Raw genomic sequence first — 25,211 nt, 5'->3', positions numbered from 1 at the left:
ATTTTACACAATTTCGTCCCGCTTATCTTTATTTACATTCACCGTCTACCATGGAGTTTTATTGCAGCATGCCAAGTATTTTGTGGGCTGTATTCTACGCTATGAAAAAATGTTACATTGTTCTTGAATAGCACTTTGGTACAGTTTAAAAGAAATTAACTGATTCATGAATTGCTTTTATTTTTTGTTTTAATATTTAAAAAAATTAACATTGTTTTTTGTAATGATTTTATTAGGAAATCATGATGTATTGAAATTGAATTAACAAAACGGAGGCGGGAAGAGAGAGTGGTTAAAAGCGCTCATTCTCTATGATATAGAGCAGTGATCCTTAACCTGTGGTCTGGGCACACCTGTGGGTCTGCAAAGCCTACTCAGGGGGTCAGCGGCTGCTTTTAAATAAAACATTTTAAACATATTAATAGAGTGTATATAAAGAACCAAAATGTAAAGCTGAACATTTTAAAATGTTCTATAAATGTGCAATAATTTGAAACTGAAGGCTAAAATGTAAGTTAGTATCCTCAGATTGATTTGTGTGAGCAGTGCAAGTGCATCAGATTATAGTATGGACAATGTGTGGCCTAAACTGAATTTAGAAAAGCTTCAACCCTCCCACTAAAAGACCTTTTTAAAAAAAAAATATTTGTAAATTAAACAACATTTCTTAATTTGTGTATTTGTTTGATGAATGCTTGCTTCTGTCTTTTGTGTGCATTGTTTTGCAGTATAAATAACAGAAAATTAGTCTAGATAGCCATCTAGACTAATTTTCAGTTATTTATACTGCTAAACAGTATGGATGATTTTTTTTTTTTTAAATCCTGACCTCATTATAGCACTTCTTTTTAAACTAACTTTCAGCCATTCTGCACACCAGCCGTCCTGCTGTACAACATGGCTAAAAAAACTCACTGATAAAGCTTAGTAACTGTCATATATACAAAAGCTATTTAGCTTTTTCAGTGTTTTGTTGTGAAGGGCTGCAGGTGGGATGGGGAAAACAACAGATGAGAGGGAGGGGCAGAGAGACTGGGAAAGCAACAATGAGTGGGAGGCTTTTCAGCCAAAAGCACTTCAAATGCTGGTATTTTTTTTGGTATTTTTTTAGTAAATATTAAGACAGGCAAGACAAAAAACGACAGGTCTCCGAATGCAATATGCTACGAGCTAAAAAGCAAGGAGTCGCTGAGGGTCCTATTGAAATTTCCTTGCGTGATTCACAAAGTACTCACCCATACCGGTTTCTTAGTGTTGTCTTAATCAAATACTGACCTTGATTGGTAATCCGCCAGATCGGAAAGTTGCCAGAGTTGCTAGTGAATTGCCCTATAGCATTCAAAGCCTCATCAAGCCTTGTAAATGTAGTTGAGCTTATATAGCGCACAGCTACCCGCAGTGGGTTTCCCGGCGCTTGCTTAGGGAACCCTTCCTGGTATTCCCCTGTGAGATAGCAGGGTATCCACAAGGTGAAAGTCAGGCATCCCGCCACAAGGGGCCATTGTGGAGATTAAGCAAGCTATTGCCCAGAGTTGCAGAGTGTGAACCCGTGAGTCGAGGAGGCACCGGGGCGAGAATTATCGAGTCCATGGAATTTTTAGCCCAAGACCCGCCGAGGCGGGGAATTGAACCCTGGTCCAGGACCGATCTCAGCTTCCGGGTCTGCTGCCTCTAACCCCTGAGCCACACTTCTCCTTGTAAAAGTGATATCCACGCAATTATAACAATACAAATTATCTCGACATACAATATATGGAAAACATCTAGTGCCTATGATCTAATATAGGGGCTTGGTCGTATGTACTAAGTTTTGTCGAGAAATCATTTGTTTCCAAATAAATACATTTTCAACCAGCGGTGAAGGAGCCACACATTATGCCAATTGGGGATTAAGGGGATGGATCCAGTTGTCAGCAGCGGTGTGGAGATTCGAATATTAAACAGCCTTTTCCAAACAAGAGCAGCATCCGTGCTCTATTTGGACCATTCTTACCATAAGAGTGTCCAGATAAATATATATATCTTCTCAGATCATATACATCTGTGGTAGCACGTAAAACAATGCAACCAGGGATGTGGGAACAAGCAACACTTCTTCCATGAAATCACTAGCAGATGAATTTACGTGTACAGAATAGAAAATTCAGAATGAAATTAGTGCACACTTATAAAAAAAAAAAAAGCAATGGCGCATTAAATCAACAGCAAATTAGTGTACAATGTGTGCAGCATAGAGAAAAGCAGAATTAAATCAGTGCACACTTAAAAAAGCAACAACTCCAATCAAAATGAAGCAATCAGTACTTGGTCCATGCTCTAAAGAAGGGAGAAAGGAAAGAAGAGGAAATAAAACTGGCATGCGCCGACCAATCAGGAGGCAGCAAGTAAGAGTGAGAATGAATCCAAAGAATCGTTAGCAGTGGGCTGACTCCAAGCCCCTTTTTAGTAAACAAAATGTCTTGCAAGTAACTGTCTCGAACGACACCTAAATATGAAGGAAGAAGTGCAAGCCCCTCTGTTTAAGAAGCAGACTTTGCTTCAACAGTCATACAAAGGCAAAGGATTCTAAAATGCATTTTGTTTGGGTGGGTGGGTGCAGAGTCCTTAACCTGGTTTGGATTGTATTTGCCTAGCTGGACTAGGGGCACAAAACTAGGATAAGCTCAATCCAAAAATAAGTCAGAGTTGAGCAGGTGAGGGATTTTCTCAAGCCTTGCTCTCTGATCTCACAGCTGTGCAGATACATTCTAATGTTAGCTATTCTTAATGAGGATTCCGTCATCAATAACAATGTGTTTTTAATAACATAGAAAGCATTCACTGACTATTTGACGTTACCTGGCTTAGATTTTTTTTTCTTCTTTTTCTTCTTTTTTGCCTTAAATCTTAAAAGGTCCTTGGATTTTTTCTCTTTGCTCTTCTTTTCCTTTAAACCTAAAGTAAAATTTAATTTTACATTTCATATAGTTTATCTCGTCAGTTCAGCACAGTAAACTAAAATGTATATCTTGATGAGTCAATCAATTTCACTTTATTCGACCTTACACAATAAGATCATAAAAGTACAATAATTCATAAAAGATGCATTGTTTGATCTGTTACATTCCATAACGTTTCGATAGATAAGTACAGATAGGAGCCATCTTTATACTTTGAATAAAACACTATGTTAATACCCACCAAATTCATCAATGTATAATGAGAAAAGGGTAAAACGGTACCAAAGCAAGTAAAAAAATACAATTATTAAGCCAATTAATTTTCTATTTGCTAATACTAAATAATACAAATAAAACCAGTTAAAAAACTAAGACTAAAAGGGAAGCGCCCTGTTTAAAACATGCTTACTTCATTTGATATATAATATAAAGTGCAAAACAGTGCCACAATCGACTAAAGTGCAAATTATGACCCAATCAATCTCCTCTTTGATAACACCAGACATAGAAAGGATGCAAGACAAAAGTTTACATAAAGATCAGGGAGCGTTTGGAGGAAAGACAAAGCTGGGCGGCATTGTACAGTTATGGTTCAGAAACAAGGGCTAGATGTACTGTTTCCACTCATATATAAATGTACAGAAAAACATAAAATGAAGGATAGATTAAGGGGAGGTGCCATCACAGGGGCAGACTGGCAGTAGGTTAATTGAGTATGTCCCAACAGAAAAACCCAGCAGGCAAGGGATAAGGTTTAGTCTGAATCGTACCACTACATATTGGTGTTGGGGATTTGTGACAGAAACCAGGTATGAGGTAGCTTCTCCAGGAATAGGTGGAAGGGCCAAATATAATGCTACAATGGTTTTATTACAGTTAAGAACATGCCTTTCTAATCTATATACTTTCAAGTCTAATTTAATTTCAGCTTTTGGGGTATTCAAGCAGTTAAGCGGGTTATAAAATAGAGAATCAAAGTCTAGTGTTGACAAGGTATACTTAACAAAGCCATGGGTCCTTCTGCACCTGCTCAAGGTTTAAACAGCCCCTTATGATATTTTAAATCAGTCCCACTGTGTCCCTCCTCCAGATTAAATGCCATAGTACGACCTGGGCAATGAATATTAAGTCTGATATAAACGGGGCATAGTGTAATTTGAGCATCCTTTCGGGAGGGATAATTTGTAAAAAGGCATCCTCTTTCTGTTGTTTCGCATGAGCTTTAGCTATTACCCATATCCCTGCTCCATATGTAGCTGATTCAATAGATTAGTAGAGTAGATCATTTTAATAGGTTCCAAAGGCATTGTACCCAGCTTTTTCGTGAAAGAAAATATGGCCTTTGTGCTCTTTTTTGGTGTATTACATCTATTCTCTACCATGGTTGACTAAGTCACCAAACTATTAAAAAGTACACACAAACATAAAAAAGACTTGCTGAGTTCAATTTTCCAAAAAGCAATAAAAAATGACTGTAATCTTTTGGATTGTTTCCACACAATTAAAACATAGGTTTTGGATTCATTAACCTGGAGATCTAGTGCAGTCATATAGGACACAATTATTCATTCATTTTTGCAATGGCTATCAATACGGCGTTGTCTGCGTATAACAGAATGGGGGTCCTTTTTTGTTTACCATGGGAACATCAGCTACATCATTGTCCACTGCCGTTTCTAAGGCGTTAGTGTAGAGAGAACAGAAAGGGGGCTAGTACGCACCCCTGCCTGACACCTCTTAAGTTATGGAAAGATCTTGTACATTCACCCTGGCTACCGTATTCAACGCATGCAGAGGGCTGGGAAGAAAGTTGGTGAATGTAGAATAATATAGTCATCCACACCCATGTCTTTCAAGATATTCCATAATTTATTAAGGGAAACAGAATCGAAGGCTGCGGAAAGATCCATAAACGCCATAAAACATTTTTTTTTATGCGAATGTACTTGGCAGTAATTAAATTAAAGTTTAAGCACTGATCCAAGGTCCCCCATCCCTTTTTTAAAACCATATTGCGCCAGAATTTATATATTTTTATCTACAGCCCATTCCTCTAGCCTGTTTAGCAGCAGACAGCCCATTCATTTAACTGTTCCATCCAAAAGTGAAATAGGCCTGTAGTTTTTGGGCACTGATTTATCCCTTTTCTTGTGTATTGGCACAATAATTGTAGTTTTCAATGAGTTGGGGGGCCCACTACAGAAATTGCGTTAAAAACGTTTGCCAAGAACGGAGTCCACCGTTCCGGGTAGTTAAAGATAAAGTCAATTGGAGCCCCACCCAGGCTTGGGGCTTTAGTACTACTGCATTGCATCAGGCCATTTATTACCTATGCCAATGAAAAGACAATCGGGGTGCGCTTAACATAAATTAGGGCATCATCAGTTAAGGTTTCCCCATCTGATACTGACCCAAATGCACAAGTTACTTACCTTCGGTAACGCTATATCTGTAAGAAACAGTAGTTAGTTTTAGAATCCTTACCTTAGAATATCCCCAGGCGTCAGGCTGGATCCGTAAAGTTTTCGTCAGCAGTACCCTTGTGTGTCGGTAGGCGTCGTCTGCAGCTCCGCTTCCGTCGTCAGTGTCGTGATCGCCGGCATGACGTCGTGGGAGTACTTAGACACCACCCTCACACACACGCCAGTTTGGTACATAGCTTTCAGCGCCAGGAACGCAGAGCCATGAAAGAAACAGCCACTGGTGCCATGAAACTAGGGCCCTCAAAGGGAGATATCTTAACCCTGGATATCGGTTCGCAGAACGGGGAGGATGGGTGGGGCAGTAAGGAATCGAACACTAACTACTGTTTCTTACAGATATATCATTACCGAAGGTAAGCAACTTGTGCTTCTGAAAGAAACAGGTTAGTGTTCGATTCCTTACCTTAGAATAGATACTCCAGCAATACCAACCCCGGTGGTGGGTCTGCGAACCAAGATCACAACAGAAAGTCCTGGAGAACGGAACGGCCGAAAAAGCCATCTCTCCAGACTTGGCTGTCCAGGCAGTAGTGCCTAGCAAACATGTGCAGCGAGGCCAACGTAGCTACCTGACAGATGTCCTGCAAGGGGACTCGCCGACCCAGGGTAGTAGTAGCCGCCGTGGCCCGAGTGGAATGGGCCCTCAGCCCAACAGGGGGCTCCTTTCTAGCCAAGGAGTAACAGACCTTGATGCACAGCACGACTCACCGAGAGATGGTTAGTTTGTGCACTGCCCGTCCCTTCTTCGCGCCCAGGTAGCCAACAAAGTACTGGTCATCCAACCAGAACTGGCATGTGCGAACAAGGTAGAAGGAGAGCGCACGTTTTGGGTCCAGACGGTGGGGCCTCTCTTCCTCTTTCGAGGGATGCGGAGGCGGAAAGAAGGTGGGCAAGGTGATGGACTGCCCGATGTGGAAGGCTGTGACTACCTTGGGTAGGAAAGAGCGTCGCAAAACACAACTTTGTCCGGATGGACAGAAAGGAAGTGAGGTTAAGAAGAAAGAGCCTGGAGCTCACTCACTCTCCTGGCAGAGGTGATGGCAACCAGGAATGCAGTCTTAAGAATAAGGAGACGAAGAGGACAGTTATGAAGTGGCTCAAAGGGAGCGCACATCATATAAGTCAGTATAAGGTTCAAGTCCCACTGAGGCATCATGAAAGGAACAGGAGGAAAAGTGTGTGATGCCTTTCAAGAATCTATTTACAACAAGGGAATTGAAAAGAGAAGGCTGATCAGGAAGCCTCAAGAAGGCGGATATAGGCAAGAGGTAGCCCTTGATAGTGCCCAGAGCAGAGCCCTGATGGGAAAGAGAAAGAAGAAAGTGGAGGGACGCCTGGCTGCCAGAATCACATCACATATTTCAGGAGGCTAGTCAAATGGCCTCAACTAACGCCGCTCAATCTCCACGCATGTAGGTTCGGGTGGAGGACCGCCTCCTGCTGCGGCCACAGAAGGTCCTCCTGAAGAGGCTGACGAATAGGGGGATCGACTGACATGCTGAGTAGCTCGGGATACCAGTATATTTGTGCCCAGTCCAGGGCCAAAAGGATGACTTGGGCCAGGTCTCGCCTGATCTTCTTCAGCACTCTGGGCAGAAGTGGTATAGGCGAAAAGGCGTACAACAGACTGCAGCTCCACTCGCGGCGAAAAGCGTCTCCGGGCGAGTGCCGCATTGGAAATTCCAACATGCAGAACTGATGACATTGCGCATTCTCTTCGGTGGCGAATAGATCTAACCAAGGCTCTCCCCACTGCCGAAAGAGACCTTGCCCCACTTCTGAGTTCAGACGCCATTCGTGATCCATCATGCACCGTCGGCTGAGTTTGTCCGCCCTGGCGTTCAGGGAACCTGCCAGGTGTTGAACCACCAGGGTGATGCCCTGGTGTTCCAGCCATGTCAAGAGACGCAGAGCCTCTTGACAATGGGTCCACGACCCCACCCCGCCTTATTTGTTGCAGTACCACATGGCGGTGGTGTTGTCCGTGAACAAATGCACCACACTTCCCTGGAGAGAGGGAAAGAATGCATTCAGTGCAAGACGCATCGCCTGCAGCTCCAGAAGGTTGATATGGAGCCGGGACTCCGCCGGAGACCAGAGGCCTCTGATCTCCACCTCTCCCATGTGCCCCCCCCATCCCAGGAGGGACGCATCCGTCACTACTACGTGCTCCAGTTGGGGTATGGAGAGGGATCTGCCGCTGACCCAATTGCGGTTCGTGAGCGACCACTGCAACTGACTCGCAGTGCCCTCCGATATCAGGACATGGTCGGACAGGTTGCCCTGATGCTGTTCCCACTGAAACTTCAGGTCCCACTGCAGAGCCCGAATCCGCCACCTGGCGTGATGCACCAGAAGGATTCAGGAGGCCATCAGTCCCAGGAGCCGCAGCGTCAACCTGACCGAAACTCTGGATAAGGCTTAAAGATCTGAATCAGAGCCTGAATATCCCAAACCCGCTGTTCTGAGGGATAAACCGAAAACTGTGCAGAGTCCAGAACCTCTCCGATGAAAAGGAGCTTCTGAGAGGGGCACAGGTGCGACCGGCACGTTGATGGAGAACCCCAGCGAGTGCAGGAGGTCAGCCGTAGTCTGGAGGTGGGAAACGACTGTTTGGGGCGAGCCCGTCTTCAACAATCAGTCGTCGAGATAGGGGAAGACTGGAACCCCTGATCTGCGCAGATGAGCTGCGACCACCGCCATGACTTTCGTGAACACCCGAGGGGCCCTGGTAAGGCCGAAGGGGAGCACGGTAAACTGAAAGTGCTCGTGGCCTACCGTGAACCGCAGGTAACGCCGGCAGGACGGGGATGTGGAAATTTGCGTCCTGCAAGTCCAACGCTACCATCCAGTCTCGAGGGTCTAGGGCAGCTAGGACCTGAGCTAAAGTCAGCATCTTGAACTTCTCCTTCCGGAGGAAGCCATTGACGCTCCGGAGGGTCCAAGGTAGGGCATAGGCCTCCTTTGCCCTTCTTAGGTACCAGAAAGTAGTGGGAGTAGCAACCATGTCCTACTTCTGACCCAGGAACGCGCTTAATGGCCCCCTTGGCCAAGAGGGCCATAACCTCCTCCTGCAGAAGTTGCAAGTGATCCCCCGACATCAGTGGCATGGCTGGAGGGGTCGCCTCGAAGGGGAGGGAGTAGCCCCTTCGGACGATTTGCAGCACCGACCTGTACGACGTGATGGAGCGCCAGTGGAGGTGATGGCGGACCCTGCCCCCCACTGGCGTCGAATTGGCCTGAAAGGTCGGACTAGGAAGGCTTTGAGGCAGATGCTGCGGATGTGGATTGACCTTGCCGTTGTCCCCCGGCAGTGCCACGGCGGTTACCACGTCCGCGGCCGAGTTGAGGCTGGTTCTGCGGCCTGTGGCTGGCAGGCCGTGTGGGGTGCCCCTTCCTTGGCCACGAAAGGGGCGAAAAGCAGAAGTTTGCTGGCGCTGGCCCAACAGGTCCAAGGACTTGGCCGTAGCCCTGGAGTCCTTGAAATGCTCAAGCGCACGGTCTGCTTTGTCGCCTAAGAGGCGACGGCCATCGAAGGACATGTCCATGAGCGTGGTCTGGACATCGCCAGAGAAATTGGCGGACCTCATCCAGGCGTGGCTGCGAACCGCCACCTTTGTGAAATCGCCCCTCCCAAAGAGTCTGTGGTATCCAGTCCACACCTGATGGAATAACACGCCGCATCCCACCCCTCCGCAAGGGCTTGGGCGAGCCGGGCCCGGGCCTCCTCCGGGTACTGGGGCAGCACGTCAGCAACCGTGTCCCACAAAGAGTGGGTATAACGGCCCAAAAGGCAAGCGGTGTTGATAGACCGCAACCCCAACCCCAAAGTCAATGAGGAGAACAGTTTCTCACCAAACTGATCAAACCTTTTCGATTCCCTATCTGGGGACGCGGTTGGGAATGCGGTCTGGGACGTAGAAGCCTGGATCACCAGGCTATCGGGGGTGGGGTGCACAGACGGAAAGCTATGGTCGCCCGGAGCTGGGCGGTGGAGTCGGGTCACGTTCCGATCCACAGGGGGCACTGTGGAGGGCTTGGACCAGGTGCCCAACAGAACGTCCGTGCGGGCCTCATTGAACCGCAGCAGAGGCTCCGAGGAGCTTACTGGCGGCTGAAGCACCTCAGTGAGGAGATTAGTCCTCAAGGCCGGAGCAGGGAGCTCAAGAGCCAAGGCCTTGGCTGCTCTGCGCAACACCACGCCATAAGTGGCACCCTCCTCCGTAGCCACGGAGGGAGGAGAGATGAATCCAGTGTCAGGCGATGTATCCAGACCACTGGCCTCCCCCAGCTCATCTGCCCAGTCCTGACTTAACTGGCACTGTTGTGCCAGAGGGTCCTCAGACCCCTCCCAGTACTCCCCTTCATCCGTGTCCTGATAAACAGGCAGAAATGACGGAGCCGGGTCGTAGGTGAACTGCTCACCAGCTGACGCCGGAGACGGCGCCGAGCAGCGCTGCTTCGACGCCGGACCGGGGCTGAAACCGGGGGCGTCGTCGTCCGAAGACTGCGCCGGGAGTGACACCATCGGGGTCGGCGCCAGCAGAGGAGTCGTAAGGTCAACTGGCGACGACTGGGATCCAGACCTGGATACCCCAGGGCCCTGCGATATCGGGACCGAAGTCGACGACAGCGCCGGGACCGAAGCCCCAGACGGTGCCGGGGCCGAAGCCGCCGGCCCGAAGTCAGGGCTGCGGGGCCCAAATGCGCGCCGGCAGGCCTCGACGGAGGGAAGTGAGTCCTCATGGCCACGAGGAAGTCACGTATCTCCTGCGGCATCGCATGCAGTCCAGGGACGGGAGGGTATGGGACCGGATGTGACTCCCGCGGCTCTGGTGGAACCGCGCGGGTGGTGTCACCCGAACCCTCAGCCGAGTCGCACAACCGGCGAGGGGAGTCAGAAGAGCGATGTCGCCTCTTCGACTTCTTTCTTGACTTACCGAAGGACTTTGAGGCCGACGATTGGTGATGGCTCGACGAGCGTCGATGGCTGCGGCTCCGCGAACGGTCCCTCGACTTCCTCCTCGACCGGGACCTCGAGCGGTGTGGAGCCAACTGCCAGATCTTGAGGAGCTTGTGGGACAGCTCCCGCCTAGCCTTCGCGGTCAAGGCCTGGCAGTCGGGGCACGACTTGTCGTCGTGGTCGGCCCGAGGCAGTAGAGACACCGGCGGTGGGGGTTGGTCACAGACATCAGGCGGTGACAGGCGTCGCACGGCTTGAATCCAGGCATCCCTACCAGCACCAGGAGTTGAAAGCGACTCGAAAAAAATAGCCAAAATAGGCCGAAAAGTTAGTGAAAAAATGACTAGAGTACTAGCCTTTCCCGGATCTGCTCTTGCTGGCGCGGAAAAAAGAAGAACTGAAGTCAGTGCGTGAGGGCGGCGTCTAAGTACTACGACTAACTCATCCTGGCAATCAAGACGCCAACAACGGACGCGGAGCCGCAGACGACGTCTACCGACGCGCAAGGGTACTGCTGACGAAAAAACTTTGCGGATCCAGTCTGACGCCTGGGGATATTCTATTCTAAGGTAAGGAATCTTACATCAACCTGTTTCTTGCAGATCCCTCCCATTCCCACTCCTAGTCACTAAGCTCAGAGGAGGGGGTGGAATGCAACAGGTCGAGGGGAATCGCAAATGTGTCCTCGGTACATGTTACAATTGCCCCATATTTGTTTCCATTTCCCTGGGCAGCCGTGAGATTCCTAAACAGTTATTTCGGTTATCATGCACCAATCCATGTCTCTCATCCAAGCATCTACCGTTGGGAGTCCCCGGAGCCACCCCATGCCCTAGCTATATTATGTTTGGCTATTACCATTCCCAACATTGCCCACTTTTTTTCTTCTTTTTTTTTTTTTACTATTCAAGTCTGTGGGCTCCCAAACATTCAGTAGGCATTTCTTGGCCCGGGTTCTAAGTTAATCCCTAGCACCTCTGTCATGCATCAGAGTACATCTGTCCAACATCTCTTGTAGTTCTGAAAATTCTGGACTCGTGAATAAAACTTCATCATAGCATGACGATTTTTATATCAAAAGACCGAAAATGGCTAGTTCACTATGTACAAGCATTTTCGTCATATTCGAGTGACGATTTCACCTCGAAATCGTCATTTTCGTCTTGAACCCTTGGCTTCCATTTTGTGTACGGCAGCCATTTTGTGGGTTGCCCTGACATAGGCTTATAATACAGCTAAATTCGATTCCAAAGGACACGTACACCTTAATTGACTTTTCTCTGACCTGGGCAAGCTGAAACCTTTGCCTCAGGCCGAACCTGTTTGGTCAGTTCCTCTCCCAGTGGCCGAATGAGATAGCATCAAGGCACAACAGGCCATAAACCCATTTCATCGCACACACCCTGCCGAATCTTGCTCACACCTGTCCCTGCTCTTTTCTCTCTCACTTGCTTTATGATGGGAAGGTGCCCATTTTTATTGGGGGTCCACCGATATCTGATGAAATGTTGGGCCTTGCCGGGTGATTTGTTGTGGGCTGGACAAACTGAAATATGGGCTTGTCATCATGACTCTGCTTTTCCTTTGTAACGAAAATATGTGAATAGTATACTGTAAATCCAGGAATGTTTGCCTGAAGCTTAATATTTTGTATAAAAAGAGAAGCCTGGCTTTGTAAGATTGAGCAGTCTCCTGAGAATATACATCCCGTGCTGTTGTACTTCTAGGACGCTTGTTTCTTGGTTGCAGCCAATAAAATCGATCCTTGACTTCACCTAGAAGACTGAGTTTCTGTGGTCTGAATCAGGAAAGTACTCGAGGTCTTTGGGTGTACCCTGACACCGCTGGGTTACCGGTTCGGTACCGGTTCTGAAAAACCCAGTACCTCAGTTGGCGCCCAACGTGGGCAATACCAGCGGTACCGGTCCAGCCAGAGGTTCGTGAGGAGCTTCGTGTGAAAATTCTGGAGGAAGGCCATCCACTTCATCGACCCCTGCATGTCGACGTGGTCCGAAAGTCTTTGCTGCGAGGTTCCCCGCTTCCCGACGCTAACAAAGGACTGCTGCCCTGGCTATCGCCCTGATTTGGACCCTTGAAGTTTGGTAGAGCGAAATGATAAGACGAGTCTTCTGGTGACGTCATCGATATCTCAGTTAAGTATAAGTGGAGCGTCTCCCAGTCCTTAGTTGGTCTTAGTTTTAGGTATCCTTTGGGATCATTTTTGGAACTTGCAAGTGCCAAAACCAAAGGACTCGTGTATTCACGAGAATATCGTAATCGATAATCCTTTGAAGTTTGAAGCTAGACTAGAGAGCAAGATGCCTGGTCTTAGCAGACTTGGAAATTTGTTTTGTCTTGGTTGTAATAATAGGGATTCCCGATTGGAGGACTCGTGTCCGGTTCCTCCGATTGGAACTTCAACTTATGAATTGTATGTGAAACATGGAGTAGGCCCCATCACATATAATGAAGTGTGGATCAAATACACCAGAAAATATGGTGTTTTAAAATGGCCCCAATATGGTAGCTTTGATACAGAAATCCTAGATAACCTCGAAGTTAAACTTTTTAAGAAGAAAGCCCGGCCGGCAATGTTTGACTCTTTCCGCCTATGGCGTAAGGAAGCCAAACAGAAGGAAATTAAATTAGCAAAGAAAAATAAGAGAGAAAGGGGTATTTCGATAATGCAAGCTGCCATGCAGTTTAAAGACAATGAAGAAGAACAGATGAGTGAGCAGTTGCACAGGCAACGTAAAATGGTAATAGATAAATGCTATCCAGTTTTGCCGCCTCTTCAGCAAGATGCAGCAAAAGAGCTTGAAAAAGATCCGTTAATGACACATTTATTAAGTTCGCCACCCCCCTATGCGCAAAATGCCAAGGCACCTCCGCAACCTTTAGTTGCGCAACCTGTGATTGCATTGCCTCCTGCTCCTCCACAGCACCCACCAGCTACTCTTCAGCTGGCTCCTGCTCCTTCGGTGCAGCCTCCTCAAGGCCCACCGATCACATCTGCTTCACCTGTGCTTTCTACGACTTTGTCTAGTGCACCTTCTATTTCTCCTAATGATTCCTCTGCTATTGCCTCTGCCCCTGCCTTACCTCACCCTGTTTTTCCGTCAGTTTCTCCTTCCGTTCGACAGAGAATGGCCAACACTGTTACTAATCTTTTCTCACCTTTCTTCGGGTCGCCTAATACGACCCCTAACACGGAACGAAGACAGTTGCGGAGTCAACTGCCTGACTATCGAGAGAGAGATTTACTGAATCGTTTAGCGCATAAATGGGTTATCGACGCTGTAAGGTATGATGTAGAGTCTGTCATGGAAGTCTTCCGTCAATGGGAAGCACCGAAGCAGAGATATGTTTTTGAACAAATGTGTGTTTTTCTCTGTGAGGATTTGGAAGACAATGATCTGGAATACAACCCGCCCAAGTTGTGTCGTGTGCGGTTCGAGTTCGCAGAGGGCATGATCGTAGGTCCCGATGTCGAGAGAGCGGTTGAGACATTGTTGTCATATCGGAGTAAGGGGGGCACTTCTCGATCACTATTTGAGCATGACGCATCCGGTAGGAAAAAGGCGCGACAGTACCCCATGAGAGAAGTCCCTCCAGTATGGAAGGAAGAAGCAGCAGCTGGTCCTGATAATGTTCCACCACTTGTGCCAGCACATTTTCAGCGTGTGTGGGTACATGTTCCTTGGAAGCGAGCTAAAGTTTTGGCCCTTAAACAGACATTGCCTGATCCCCATAAAAATCCCGCAGGGTATTACAAAGAGTTGTCACAGACTGCTGGGTCATGTATCATGAATTTAGCAGACATAGACATGTTTGGGAACGTTGCTCCACAGCCTCTATGGGGAAAGATTCGTCATGCAGATCATGATCAGGAGTTAGGTGACACATGGGCTAATATTGCGGCTGCAGATGACCGACAAGTTGGTGGTGCTAAACCCGAGCCTTTAGTAGCAGACCTCCCTGGTAGGATTATTAATTACATGAAGACTTTAATGCCCGCCATGCGAGTAAATTGGGATAAATTGTCTGCATGTAAGCAGAAGAAAGATGAAACGGTCTCAGATTTCTTCACCAGGTTTGAAGAGACTTTTGTCGACCACAGTGGTCAAGATATGAGCACAGAAGGTGGTCAGCGACTGTTCGTCGATAAATTCGTGCACAATCTGCTTCCAGAGTTGTGTAAGAAGTTAAAAGATTCAGAGAGTTCTTGGGCAGTTTCCTCTTCAGCACAGATATTGGCTACTGCACAATATTACGAAAATCGAGACAAAGACGAGAAAGATAGAGCAGAAAAGAAAACTAGAGTTGAAAACAAAGGTTTTGTTACAGCAAGCATATCCGCCACGTGGTGGTGGTGGCCAGAATAGTGGAGGTCAAAATAATAGTGGTCAGAGTAACTATCAGAATAATTATCAGCAGCCTCAACAGTATCAGAGGAACTCGCAAAGAGTTGAGTATACTCAACCACGTGTCCCTGTAGGCCCCAATCAGTGTTCATATTGTAAGGAAGAGGGTCATTTCAAGTATAGTTGTCCTATTTTATTACAGCGTGCAAATGGTGCTTCTGGTGTAAGAGGTCAAGGTGTTCAACAAGCGTCTAGAGGTAGAGGATGTGGAAATTTCCCCCAGAACACACAGTCTCTTCCACCTCAAAATTCTATGAATAGGTTCGATCAGCAGAATAACGCATCTGGTAGGACAGCTCAGTACTATGCTGATGACTACTATGCAGAAGATGAGCATTGGGAAGGTAGTGATTACTAGGACAGCCATAGACAAAGAGAGGGAGTTGTTTCAGTTCCAGTAGATCAGAGTGGACCTTACGTTGAGGTGATTACATCAGGTGTGTCAGAGCCTTTTCTGTTGGATACTGGTGCTACAAAGAGTTCTATTATGCACTCTAAACTCCCTGCGCACCTTTGTCTGGCGAAACGAATGTTTCTGTAGGTTTTTCTGGCTCCCCAGTTAGGAACCCGATTTTTAGTCCTATGTCTCTTTCTGTTGGTCCTTGTGAATTAGAAGCACCCCTTATTCTGACAACAGGTTGTGGTGAAAACCTGTTGGGATTGGATCTGTTAAAAAGATTGTATGCGACTTTGTACTGTTCTCCTTCGGGAGTACAAGTTACTTTAGGTAAGAAAGTGGTTTCTCCAATGTATTTGTCAAGGGATAAACTTCCAACAGAATTGTCGTTTCTTCCTGAGATTCTTTGGGCTACTGGTCCTAATGATGTAGGTCTTTTAGAAATACCGCCATATGTTGTAACATTGAAAGCCAATGTTAAAATACCACGAATTCCCCAATATAGAATTTCTAGTGAAGGTGAAAAAGCTTTGCTAGGGATCGTTTACGATCAAATTGAAAAAGATGTAATTGAAGAGACAAGAGGCAACGTTTGCAATAGCCCTGTTCTGCCTGTTTTTAAACGAACTGATCCTTCCCAGCCACCTGTTTACAGATTTGTGATTGATCTTAGAGAGGTCAATAAAATAGTTGTACCACAATTTCCAGTTGTCCCCGACATTACTGCCCTATTGACTATGATTCCAGCTTCTGCCACCTGGTTTTCGGTGATTGACTTGAAGAATGCTTTCTTCAGCATCCCGATTGCTGAGGAGAGTAGGGATATTTTTGGTTTCAGTTTAGGAGGTCGCAGCTTCCGCTTTAAACGCGCTCCCCAGGGCTACTGTGAAAGTCCATCAATATATAGTCAAGCTCTAAAGACACAGCTTGATACAATTGTTTTACCTAAAGGTGCTACCCTCATTCAGTATGTTGATGATTTGCTTGTTGCTGCAGATACTGAGGAAATCTGTAAAGAAGCCACGTTGTCATTGTTGCGTCATTTGTGTGATTTGCACCACAAAGTGTCTCTCTCAAAATTGCAATATTGTCGACAAGAAGTGACCTACTTAGGTCATCTCTTATCGAAGGAGGGAAGGAAACTGACCCCAGAAAGAATTCAGGCAATAGCGAAATTGAGTGTGCCAAGAACACAGAGAGAAGTGCGTGCTTTCTTGGGCATTACATCATATTGCAGGCAATGGATACCAAATTTTTCGTTATTAGCCAAACCTTTGGTGGCATTAACGTGTAAAGATACACCCAATCCTGTCCCTTGGTCTGAAGAGTGTCAGAGAAGTTTTTCTGAATTGCGCACAGCATTATGTTAGGCTCCTGTGTTGGGTACCCCCAACTACAGTAAGCCCTTTACATTGTATGTCCATGAGAAACAAGGTTGTGCATTGTCAGTTTTGACTCAGTTGTTTGGAGACAAGCAGCGTCCATGTGCATATTTTTCGTCGACTTTGGATCCGGTAGCTAAAGCATTGCCGAGTTGTTTAAGAGCAACAGCAGCAGCAGCTGTTTCTATTCGACAGTCTGCTGGTCTAGTGATGAATAATATGTTAGTCGTGATGGTTCCACATGCAGTGGACACGTTGTTGAACAGAACCAAGACACAGCACTTAACTAGTGCTCGATTGTCAGGTTACGAATTGACATTGTTAGCGAGTCATGTGCATATAAAAAGATGCAACACTCTAAACCCAGCTACGTTGTTGCCAATTGTAGAGGAATTAGATGCTTCAGAACAGCATGATTGTTTTCTTAGAACAGAAGAAGAAACGAAAGGGAGAATAGACCTCCAGGACACTCCTCTTGCAAAGTGTGATGGTACATTATGGGTGGATGGTTCATGCTTCAAGCTCCCGAATGGTGACACGACTGCAGCATATGCTGTCACGACTTTGCATACAATTGTTGAAGCTGCACGTATTCCACATAATTCAGCTCAAGCAGCAGAATTGATTGCACTTACGAGAGCATGTGTGTTGTCAAAAGGAATGAAAGTGACTGTCTACACCGACAGACAGTATGCATTTGGTGTGGCTCATAGTTTTGGACGACTGTGGAAAGAACATGGGTTCCTGACTTCGCATGGAGCTAAGATTCAGCATGGTCAGTTGGTGAATGAGCTTCTGGAATCACTGACCTTGCCTCTGCAAATGGCGATTGTGAAATGTAGTGCTCACAAGAAGGTGACTGATGATGTTGGTCGTGGAAATGCATTTGCTGACGAAATCGCGAAAGAAACTGCAAGGAATGTGATGAGCCGAATGTATGTTGCAGGCCCTGCAAGATGTGTTGGTGATGTTGGAATGTGTGAACACACGATAGAGTGTGAAATCCATTCAAGCTGAGGCTACAGAGAAAGAGTTGAACATGTGGCGAGAAAGTACGGGTAGAATGGATGCAAATGGTTGTTGGATTGAATTGTCAGAGCATCAGAGATGGTTGTTACCCGATGCATATGTGCTTGCAGTGGTTACAATGGCTCATGGAATGGCTCACATCAGTGTGAAAGGGATTTGCAAGTTGTTGGCTCCAGTATGGCAAAATTCAGGAATTCCCAAGTGTGCAGAGAATGTCGTCAAGAATTGCATGGTGTGTCTGAAACACAATCCTGGTAGGGGAACCCCAACTCCAGCTGGTCATTCTGCCCCTCCTACGTATCCGTTTGAGGTTTTGCAGCTAGATTTCATCCACATGGAGAGGTGCAACAATTTAAAATACGTGCTCGTTGTTGTTTGTGCCTTTTCAAGATGGGTGGAAGCCTACCCCCTAAAAGACAACACTGCCTTATCCACAGCTAAAGCCCTTGCGAAAGAGTACTTCCCCAGATTCGGAATGCCTAGAATGGTCTGGAGTGACAATGGGAGTGAATTTGTGGGTCGTGTGATGAAGAGAGTATGTGAAGGGCTAGGCATTCAGCAAAAGTTCCACGCTGCAAATCACCCCCAATCAGCTGGATTAGTGGAATGTTACAATGGCACGCTTAAGTTAAAATTGGCCAAAATTCAAGCGAGCACAGGTCTTAAATGGCCTGACGCTCTCCCTTTAGCACTCCTATCCACCAGAATGACTGTGCATTCGCGAGTGGGACTTAGTCCCTACGAAATAGTTTTCAGCCGCCCGGCCAACATATGGGGAGTGCCAAGGCCCACAAAGTTCAGCGAAGTTGAACACCCTGTTTTGCTTGATTATTTGTACGAATTGACGGCTAAATTGCGTGTTTTACACCAACAGGTGCATGATACACTGCCTCAAGTCTCTGAAGCTCCAGAACATCAGATCGACCCTGGATCCTGGGTGCTGGTCAAGAACTTTCAGCAAACAAAGAACGACCAGCCCAGGTGGACCGGCCCACACCTCGTCCTTCTTTCCACAAGATCAGCTGTTCGAGTGGAAGGGAAGAAAAACTGGATCCACGGGATCCACTGCAAGCGGATCCCTCTGCCTCTGCCATATGACCGGTGGGTCCAGGAGGGTGTCGCCGACTCAGACTGAAACCGTGCCACGTTTCCTGCCTTTCAGTGATGCACGTGTAAAAGGGACACTGACTGAACAAGAGAGTGATGAAATTTTGCAACCAGCAGTATCACCATCAAAGCGACTGAACACTACAGAGCCTGAACTCCTGTTTCAGGATCAGACAGTACTTGGGAAAAAGCGCTATAATTTGAGGCCAAGACCTATGGACAAATAAAAACCTTTTTTTCCCCCTCCAAGTACTATTTTTGAAAAGTGCAGCTCTCCCATCTGAGAAACTTGCTTATTTTTGTTTTTCGAACCGCCATCCGGGTTCCGCTGCTAGGGCCGCGATTGCCCAAAGTCTTTGGGGTGCAGCTGACGACGTTAGGTCGGCAGTTCTGGTTGGTCCAAGGGAGTTGCCCTAGACTGACAGAAGCATTCCTTAGCAGAAACAACCTCCCATCGCGGGCAGCACTTTAGAGAGGATGGAGTTTCTCGAGATGGAGAGACCTGCCAAGGAAATGAACTTTAAACACAAGATTTGTAAAACAATGACAAAGAAAAGCTTTTTGATATTGTGCATTTTCATGTTATTCAGTGTGATGATATTTTAAATAAGTTATGTTTTATTCTCCTTTCGAGTAACATTCGCACCCACTACACCGCCCATACCTCCTCCTTCTACTGTTGCCCCACACTCTTTTCAACCCCTTCCTGAACACAAATCAGCTAGGAGATTAGAGTTAATTAATAACTCCTTTGTTCAGCTTTTGCACCAACACCAACTAGTAATGAACACAACTAACTGTTGGGTGTGTGGTCTTATGCCTCACACAACGGATAAAGGTATCCCTTATCTGGTCCTGCCTTTCAGCCACAATGGTTCTGTGTGGGCATACAGAACAATGTTCATATATGCTCGTGAAGTCCACCCCCTACGTTCTGTACAAGACAATCCCAAGAATAGTGCTCTAGTTAAGGGTATAGTCGACATGATTAAGGAAGATATTTCTTATGTGACTACCCCCGAAGATGAGACACTTGCCTATATAGGATGGAACGTGACCGCATATGGAACTACTCTGAGTGAGAAACAGCAAGCTAAGAGATCCTCCCTGATTTGGATTGTACCCCATCGGGGTCACCTATGTCTGCAAGGTACTGGCAAGAATCCCCGAGCTCAGTTAGGGAAGAGTGTCTGTACTGAAACGTATGTTTTTGGGTCTCAGACTTCCCCTGCGTTTTTAGCAGCTAAGGGTACCTATTTCATCTGCCATAATAGAGCTTATACATGGTTGCCCCCTGACTTTTCGGGCACATGTTTTGTTTCATTCCTGTTGCCTCCCACCTACACAGCAGCGGCAGATTACCACAAGACAAGAATAGTTAGAGGTGTCTTGAGCAAAGAAGACACTGCAGGACAAGAATTCGGGGACTTCGTAAAAGGTTTTCTGCCGTTCTGGGGACCGATGGCTAACAGCAGGAACATAAGGCAATTGACAAGGGTGGTTGAGTCCACCGTAATTGAAACTGCTGGTGCCCTTAGTAACTTGACTGCTGAGCTCCAGTCGGATCGTCTTATGACCCTTCAGAACAGGGTCGCATTAGATGTCGTACTTGCAGACCGAGGTGGGGTATGTAGATTGATCCAATCGAGTTGCTGTGTTTTCATTCCAGATAACGCTCCAACAGTGTACCAGGCCATCTCTAAACTGCATAAGATTTCCGAATCTATTCATGTGGATAAAGGAGATTGGTCATTAATGGGATGGTTCTGGGAACTGATATCCGCCTGGGGATGGAAAATTCTGATGGTCATCGGGATGGTCTTAGCCATTCTTTTCCTGTTCTGTCTGTGCGTGCAGTGTGCTCCTGCAATATGTGGCCTCTGTGTTACATCATGTGTAAGGAAACCTGTATCACGAGACGAGCTAAGTACTAGAATGATGTTACAGCAACATCTCAATGACTTTAGGAATATAGACCTGGACTCAGATTAGCATGAGATTAGGTTAAATTGCCTATGTAAGGGCAAAAGGAGGGTTTGTAGTTCTGAAAATTCTGGACTCGTGAATAAAACTTCATCATAGCATGACGATTTTTATATCAAAAGACCGAAAATGGCTAGTACACTATGTACAAGCATTTTCGTCATATTCGAGTGACGATTTCACCTCGAAATCGTCATTTTCGTCTCGAACCCTTGGCTTCCATTTTGTGTGGCAGCCATTTTGTGGGTTGCCCTGACATAGGCTTAAAATACAGCTAAATTCGATTCCAAAGGACACGTACACCTTAATTGACTTTTCTCTGACCTGGGCAAGCTGAAACCTTTGCCTCAGGCCGAACCTGTTTGGTCCGTTCTTCTCCTAGTGGACGAATGAGATAGCATCAAGGCACAACAGGCCATAAACCCATTTCATCGCACACACCCTGCCGAATCTTGCTCACACCTGTCCCTGCTCTTTTCTCTCTCACTTGCTTTATGATGGGGAGGTGCCCATTTTTATTGGGGGTCCACCGATATCTGATGAAATGTTGGGCCTTGCCGGGTGATTTGTTGTGGGCTGGACAAACTGAAATATGGGCTTGTCATCATGACTCTGCTTTTCCTTTGTAACGAAAATATGTGAATAGTATACTGTAAATCCAGGAATGTTTGCCTGAAGCTTAATATTTTGTATAAAAAGAGAAGCCTGGCTTTGTAAGATTGAGCAGTCTCCTGAGAATATACATCCCGTGCTGTTGTACTTCTAGGACGCTTGTTTCTTGGTTGCAGCCAACAAAATCGATCCTTGTTTTCACCTAGAAGACTGAGTTTCTGTGGTCTGAATCAGGAAAGTACTCAAGGTCTTTGGGTGTACCCTGACACCGCTGGGTTACCGGTTCGGTACCGGTTCTGAAAAACCCAGTACCTCACTCTGAACCTGTACACATTCCTAAATATTATGGAAAAACTTGCCCTCCTGATTGCACTGTCTCTTACACTTGGGATCTTCCCTACACCCTATCTTAACCAGCGCGGAACCTGAGAGATATACTCTATGTAAAACTCTGAGTTGTATTAGCTTAAGCCGGGAAGAGATCGCTGTGAGAAGTTGGCCTGATATATGATGCTCACTAGTTCTAGTGATCACCTTGTATCAGTCCAAACAACCATTATGGTGATTGGTTGTAAAGTCAACCGTATAGACCAGCTATCCTAGTAGCGTGGACAAAAGCAGTCTTTTAGGCTAATCTCTTTTGGCATGTGAAGCTAGCTGTTTTACCATAGTATAACCCCTTGAATACCAAATGAAAGGACACCACACAGGTTGTTATGAAAATAAACAGTCTATTTATTAATAACAACACCTCTGAACTCTTTATGAGATCAGAGGGCTAAGCACATGACAATACTAAAAAGGAAATACGAGTTCGCACAATATTTACACAAGTGCCTTAGGGGCACGACAAACCATATACTCAAAGCAATGGAATGCGAGGAAGGAAAATACTGTAAGGAGATCCAGAGGCTGGAGGATCGCTGGGACTACGCTACAAACTAGGTAAGTAAGGAGCAGGAGGCCCATGGTACTCACGTGCAGAGTGGGAACTCTCACGCGGGATGCGTAACAACGTCCATGGATCTTACAGTTTAGAAAGTTACGGATTCCGGACGAACCCGGCTGGATGGAGGGAAAACAACAGTGGACCTGGACACTAGGATAGTGGACCCAGACTTCAGCACCTAGAAGCTTTAGTTACCTAACCGACAGGCTGCGGGTGCATAGGGTTGAAGTTGCGTCGGGTTTGCTGTTGATCCCGGTGATGCCTGAAACAAGTAGTTGCTGGCAGGCAGCCAGATGGGGGAGTCCGGCGGTTCCAAGGATGGAACTAAGAAGATGGAAGTCCTGAAAAGGAAGGGGACAGAGTCTTGGTCACTAGCCAGTGACGGTGCTGGAACCAGGAGGGAACCAGGAGCTGTCGCCGAGTTCAGGTGAAGGAGGGGTCGCTTCTCTCTGTAGCTGCGAGGACCAGGAGCTGCTCTTCACGACCAGGCTGGAGGCACGAGCTGTCCCACGTAGTCTGCTGCTGTTGGCGGTGTCGGATCGTCGATCTGGACAACAGGCCTTGGCTAATGCAAGCCACGCGGTGGAACAAAGATGGCGTCTGGCGCGGACCAGGAGGGTCCGGGGTGCTCCTCTTTTACAAGTAAGCAAGGGCCAGTCTGGGGGACCAGACTAGCAGAGTCGAATTCTTTGGGTCGTCGTCTCAGAGGTCACTAGCCAGCCGGCAAGTGACCAGACAACAGGACAAGCAGCAACCAGGCAAAAGGGCCCCACGCAGATCACGGGGATGCTCGGGGGCTGGTCTTTGGTGCAGGAGCTGTGTCGGTGTAGGGCTTCGAAAACCCTGATGCACTTACACGAGGGTCACTCGGGGGTCGTGCTGGAAGCGCTGTGCAGGTTTCTACAAGATGGCCGTCTCCACGTTGCTCGTCGCACCCACGGGTCTCAGCCGTGCTGTGGATGTGGGTAGAGGTCAGAGAGGTCTGGAGGTCCGGGTCTTGTCGAGCTGGGTCGTCGGATTCCGGGGAGGAAGGACTTTGCAGCAAACCGCACAGAAGCTTGATGGTGCCTGCGAAGCAGGATGGTCACTCCCTGACCATAGGGGAGATTCTTCAGTCTTCTGATGATCAGGAGGTCGAAGGTCAAGAGTTCTTCGTGGAAGTTGTCAAGAGTAATCTAACTTGGAATGGGACCAGCTCCTACCTTTATCCGGCTAAAGGGGGCTGCGCTACGACTAGGTCCCTCCCCTGGGTGGGACCAGGAAGGGGGGTGGCTACACCCCCTTTCCTTTGTCCAGTTTCCCGCCAGGGCTGGAGTGCCCCAGCAACTGGTTGGAACCGGTGTATGCACCAGGCATGTCTCATTCCTTTCAGCCTGGCCCTACCTAATACACAATATCTTGTCTGGGGTGGTGCTAGCACCTCCCAAGGCAGGAAACCCTTTGTCCAAGCCACCCTCGCTGGAAGGACTCCCAGCAGCAGGAGGTCAGACTTGTGTCTGTGGTGGCAGCATCCATTTTGTGATGCTGAGGCTTGAGTTAACTTTAACCGGGGTTTACAGTTACATACATGTCGTGTCCCTCTAGAAGGGTGGAATGCTAACCCCGTCGCCAGAATTGGCGAGGGGTTAGTATTCCAATTCGTATGACACCTTACTCGACATGTTTTGATAATGCTATGCCAAAGTTAGCATTTAACCGCGAGGATTATAATGCACTTAAGAGTATATGGTATAGGGTTATCCTGGAACAGCTATTAGGACTTGGTTCCACAAGCTGCAAATGGGCTCAGCTCATGCCAGAGCACCATCTCACATAAATCCAAGCACTCTGCCTTCAGGATTGATAAGGCCTGTCATAGGAGTGACTGATAGGAATATATGTGTCCATTTTAGGGTTAGATATAGGAATACTATATCTAAAGCAAAGGGTGTTTACACCACCTTGCCCCAGCTGTCGTGCAGCCAGTTGTGTCAGATTTGGGTGGCCAGCCAGGGGTGGCATAATACATGCTGCAGCCCCTGGTAGGCCCTGGGTACACCTATGCCCTGGATACCTAAGGTATACTGTACAGGGACTGATAAGGTGGCCCAGTACCAATTGGTAAATGCACCTAAGGTACATGCTTGTCAATTTAGAGAGAGAACAGCTAGGCTGTGGGTCTGATTAGCAGGCCCACAGCCAGGGAAAGTCGTAAACCAGTGAAGCAAAAAGCAAAAATCTGGGGTGGCCATGGGATTGCAGACCCCACTCTCCTACATAACCCCCCCCCCCCCAAACTTAGGGACATTAAACTAACCTTGACCAGGTGAGTCTTCTTGCTCTAAATGGAAGTACCTGGAGAGACCATCTGCATTACCATGGTCAGTCCCTGGGCGGTGCTCCACTGTAAAGTCCATCCCCTGTAGGGAAATGGACCACCTAAGAAGTTTGGGGTTTTCACCCTTCATTTGATTTAGCCATAAGAGGGGCTTATGGTCGGTCTGAACTTTGAAGTGAGTACCAAACAAGTATGGCCTCAACTTCTTCAGGGCCCAAACCACAGCAAAGGCCTCCCTCTCAATAGCTGACCAACGTTTCTCTCTAGGGGTCAGCCTTCTACTTATAAAAGCAATGGGCTGGTCATGACCATCAATATTCAGCTGAGATAGAACAGCTCCCACACCCAACTCAGAAGCATCTGTTTGGACAATGAAAGGTTTGGAGTAGTCTAGACTCTTGAGAATAGGTGCAGTGCACATGGCCTGCTTTAGGTCATCGAATGCCGTCTGACAGCTAACTGTCCACTGAACTTTCTTTGGCATTTTCTTACTTGTCAGGTCATTAAGTGGAGTCACAATGGTTCCATAATTTCGGACAAATTTCCTGTAATAACCAGACAGGCCCAAGAAAGCTCTGACCTGTGTCTGGGTGGTTGGAGGAGCCCAGTCCTTTATGGCCTGTATC

The 25,211-nt window shown here is 47.1% G+C and overlaps 1 protein-coding gene across 3 annotated transcripts in view; it reads right to left on the bottom strand.

The window, feature by feature from the left end:
* Positions 1 to 25,211, bottom strand: part of PHF20 (PHD finger protein 20) — a 1,067,420-nt gene that overhangs the window by 369,817 nt on the left and 672,392 nt on the right. For all 3 annotated transcript variants that reach the window (XM_078652233.1, XM_078652235.1, XM_078652234.1), the window contains exon 15: positions 2,839 to 2,934. In XM_078652233.1, coding sequence (XP_078508359.1) covers positions 2,839 to 2,934 — 96 coding nt within the window. The remainder of the gene's footprint in view (positions 1 to 2,838; positions 2,935 to 25,211) is intronic.

The sequence above is a fragment of the Lissotriton helveticus genome, chromosome 7 (genome assembly GCF_964261635.1).
Source record: "Lissotriton helveticus chromosome 7, aLisHel1.1, whole genome shotgun sequence".
In the NCBI taxonomy this organism is placed as follows: domain Eukaryota; kingdom Metazoa; phylum Chordata; class Amphibia; order Caudata; family Salamandridae; genus Lissotriton; species Lissotriton helveticus.
This window is presented reverse-complemented; position numbering and strand designations above follow the sequence as displayed.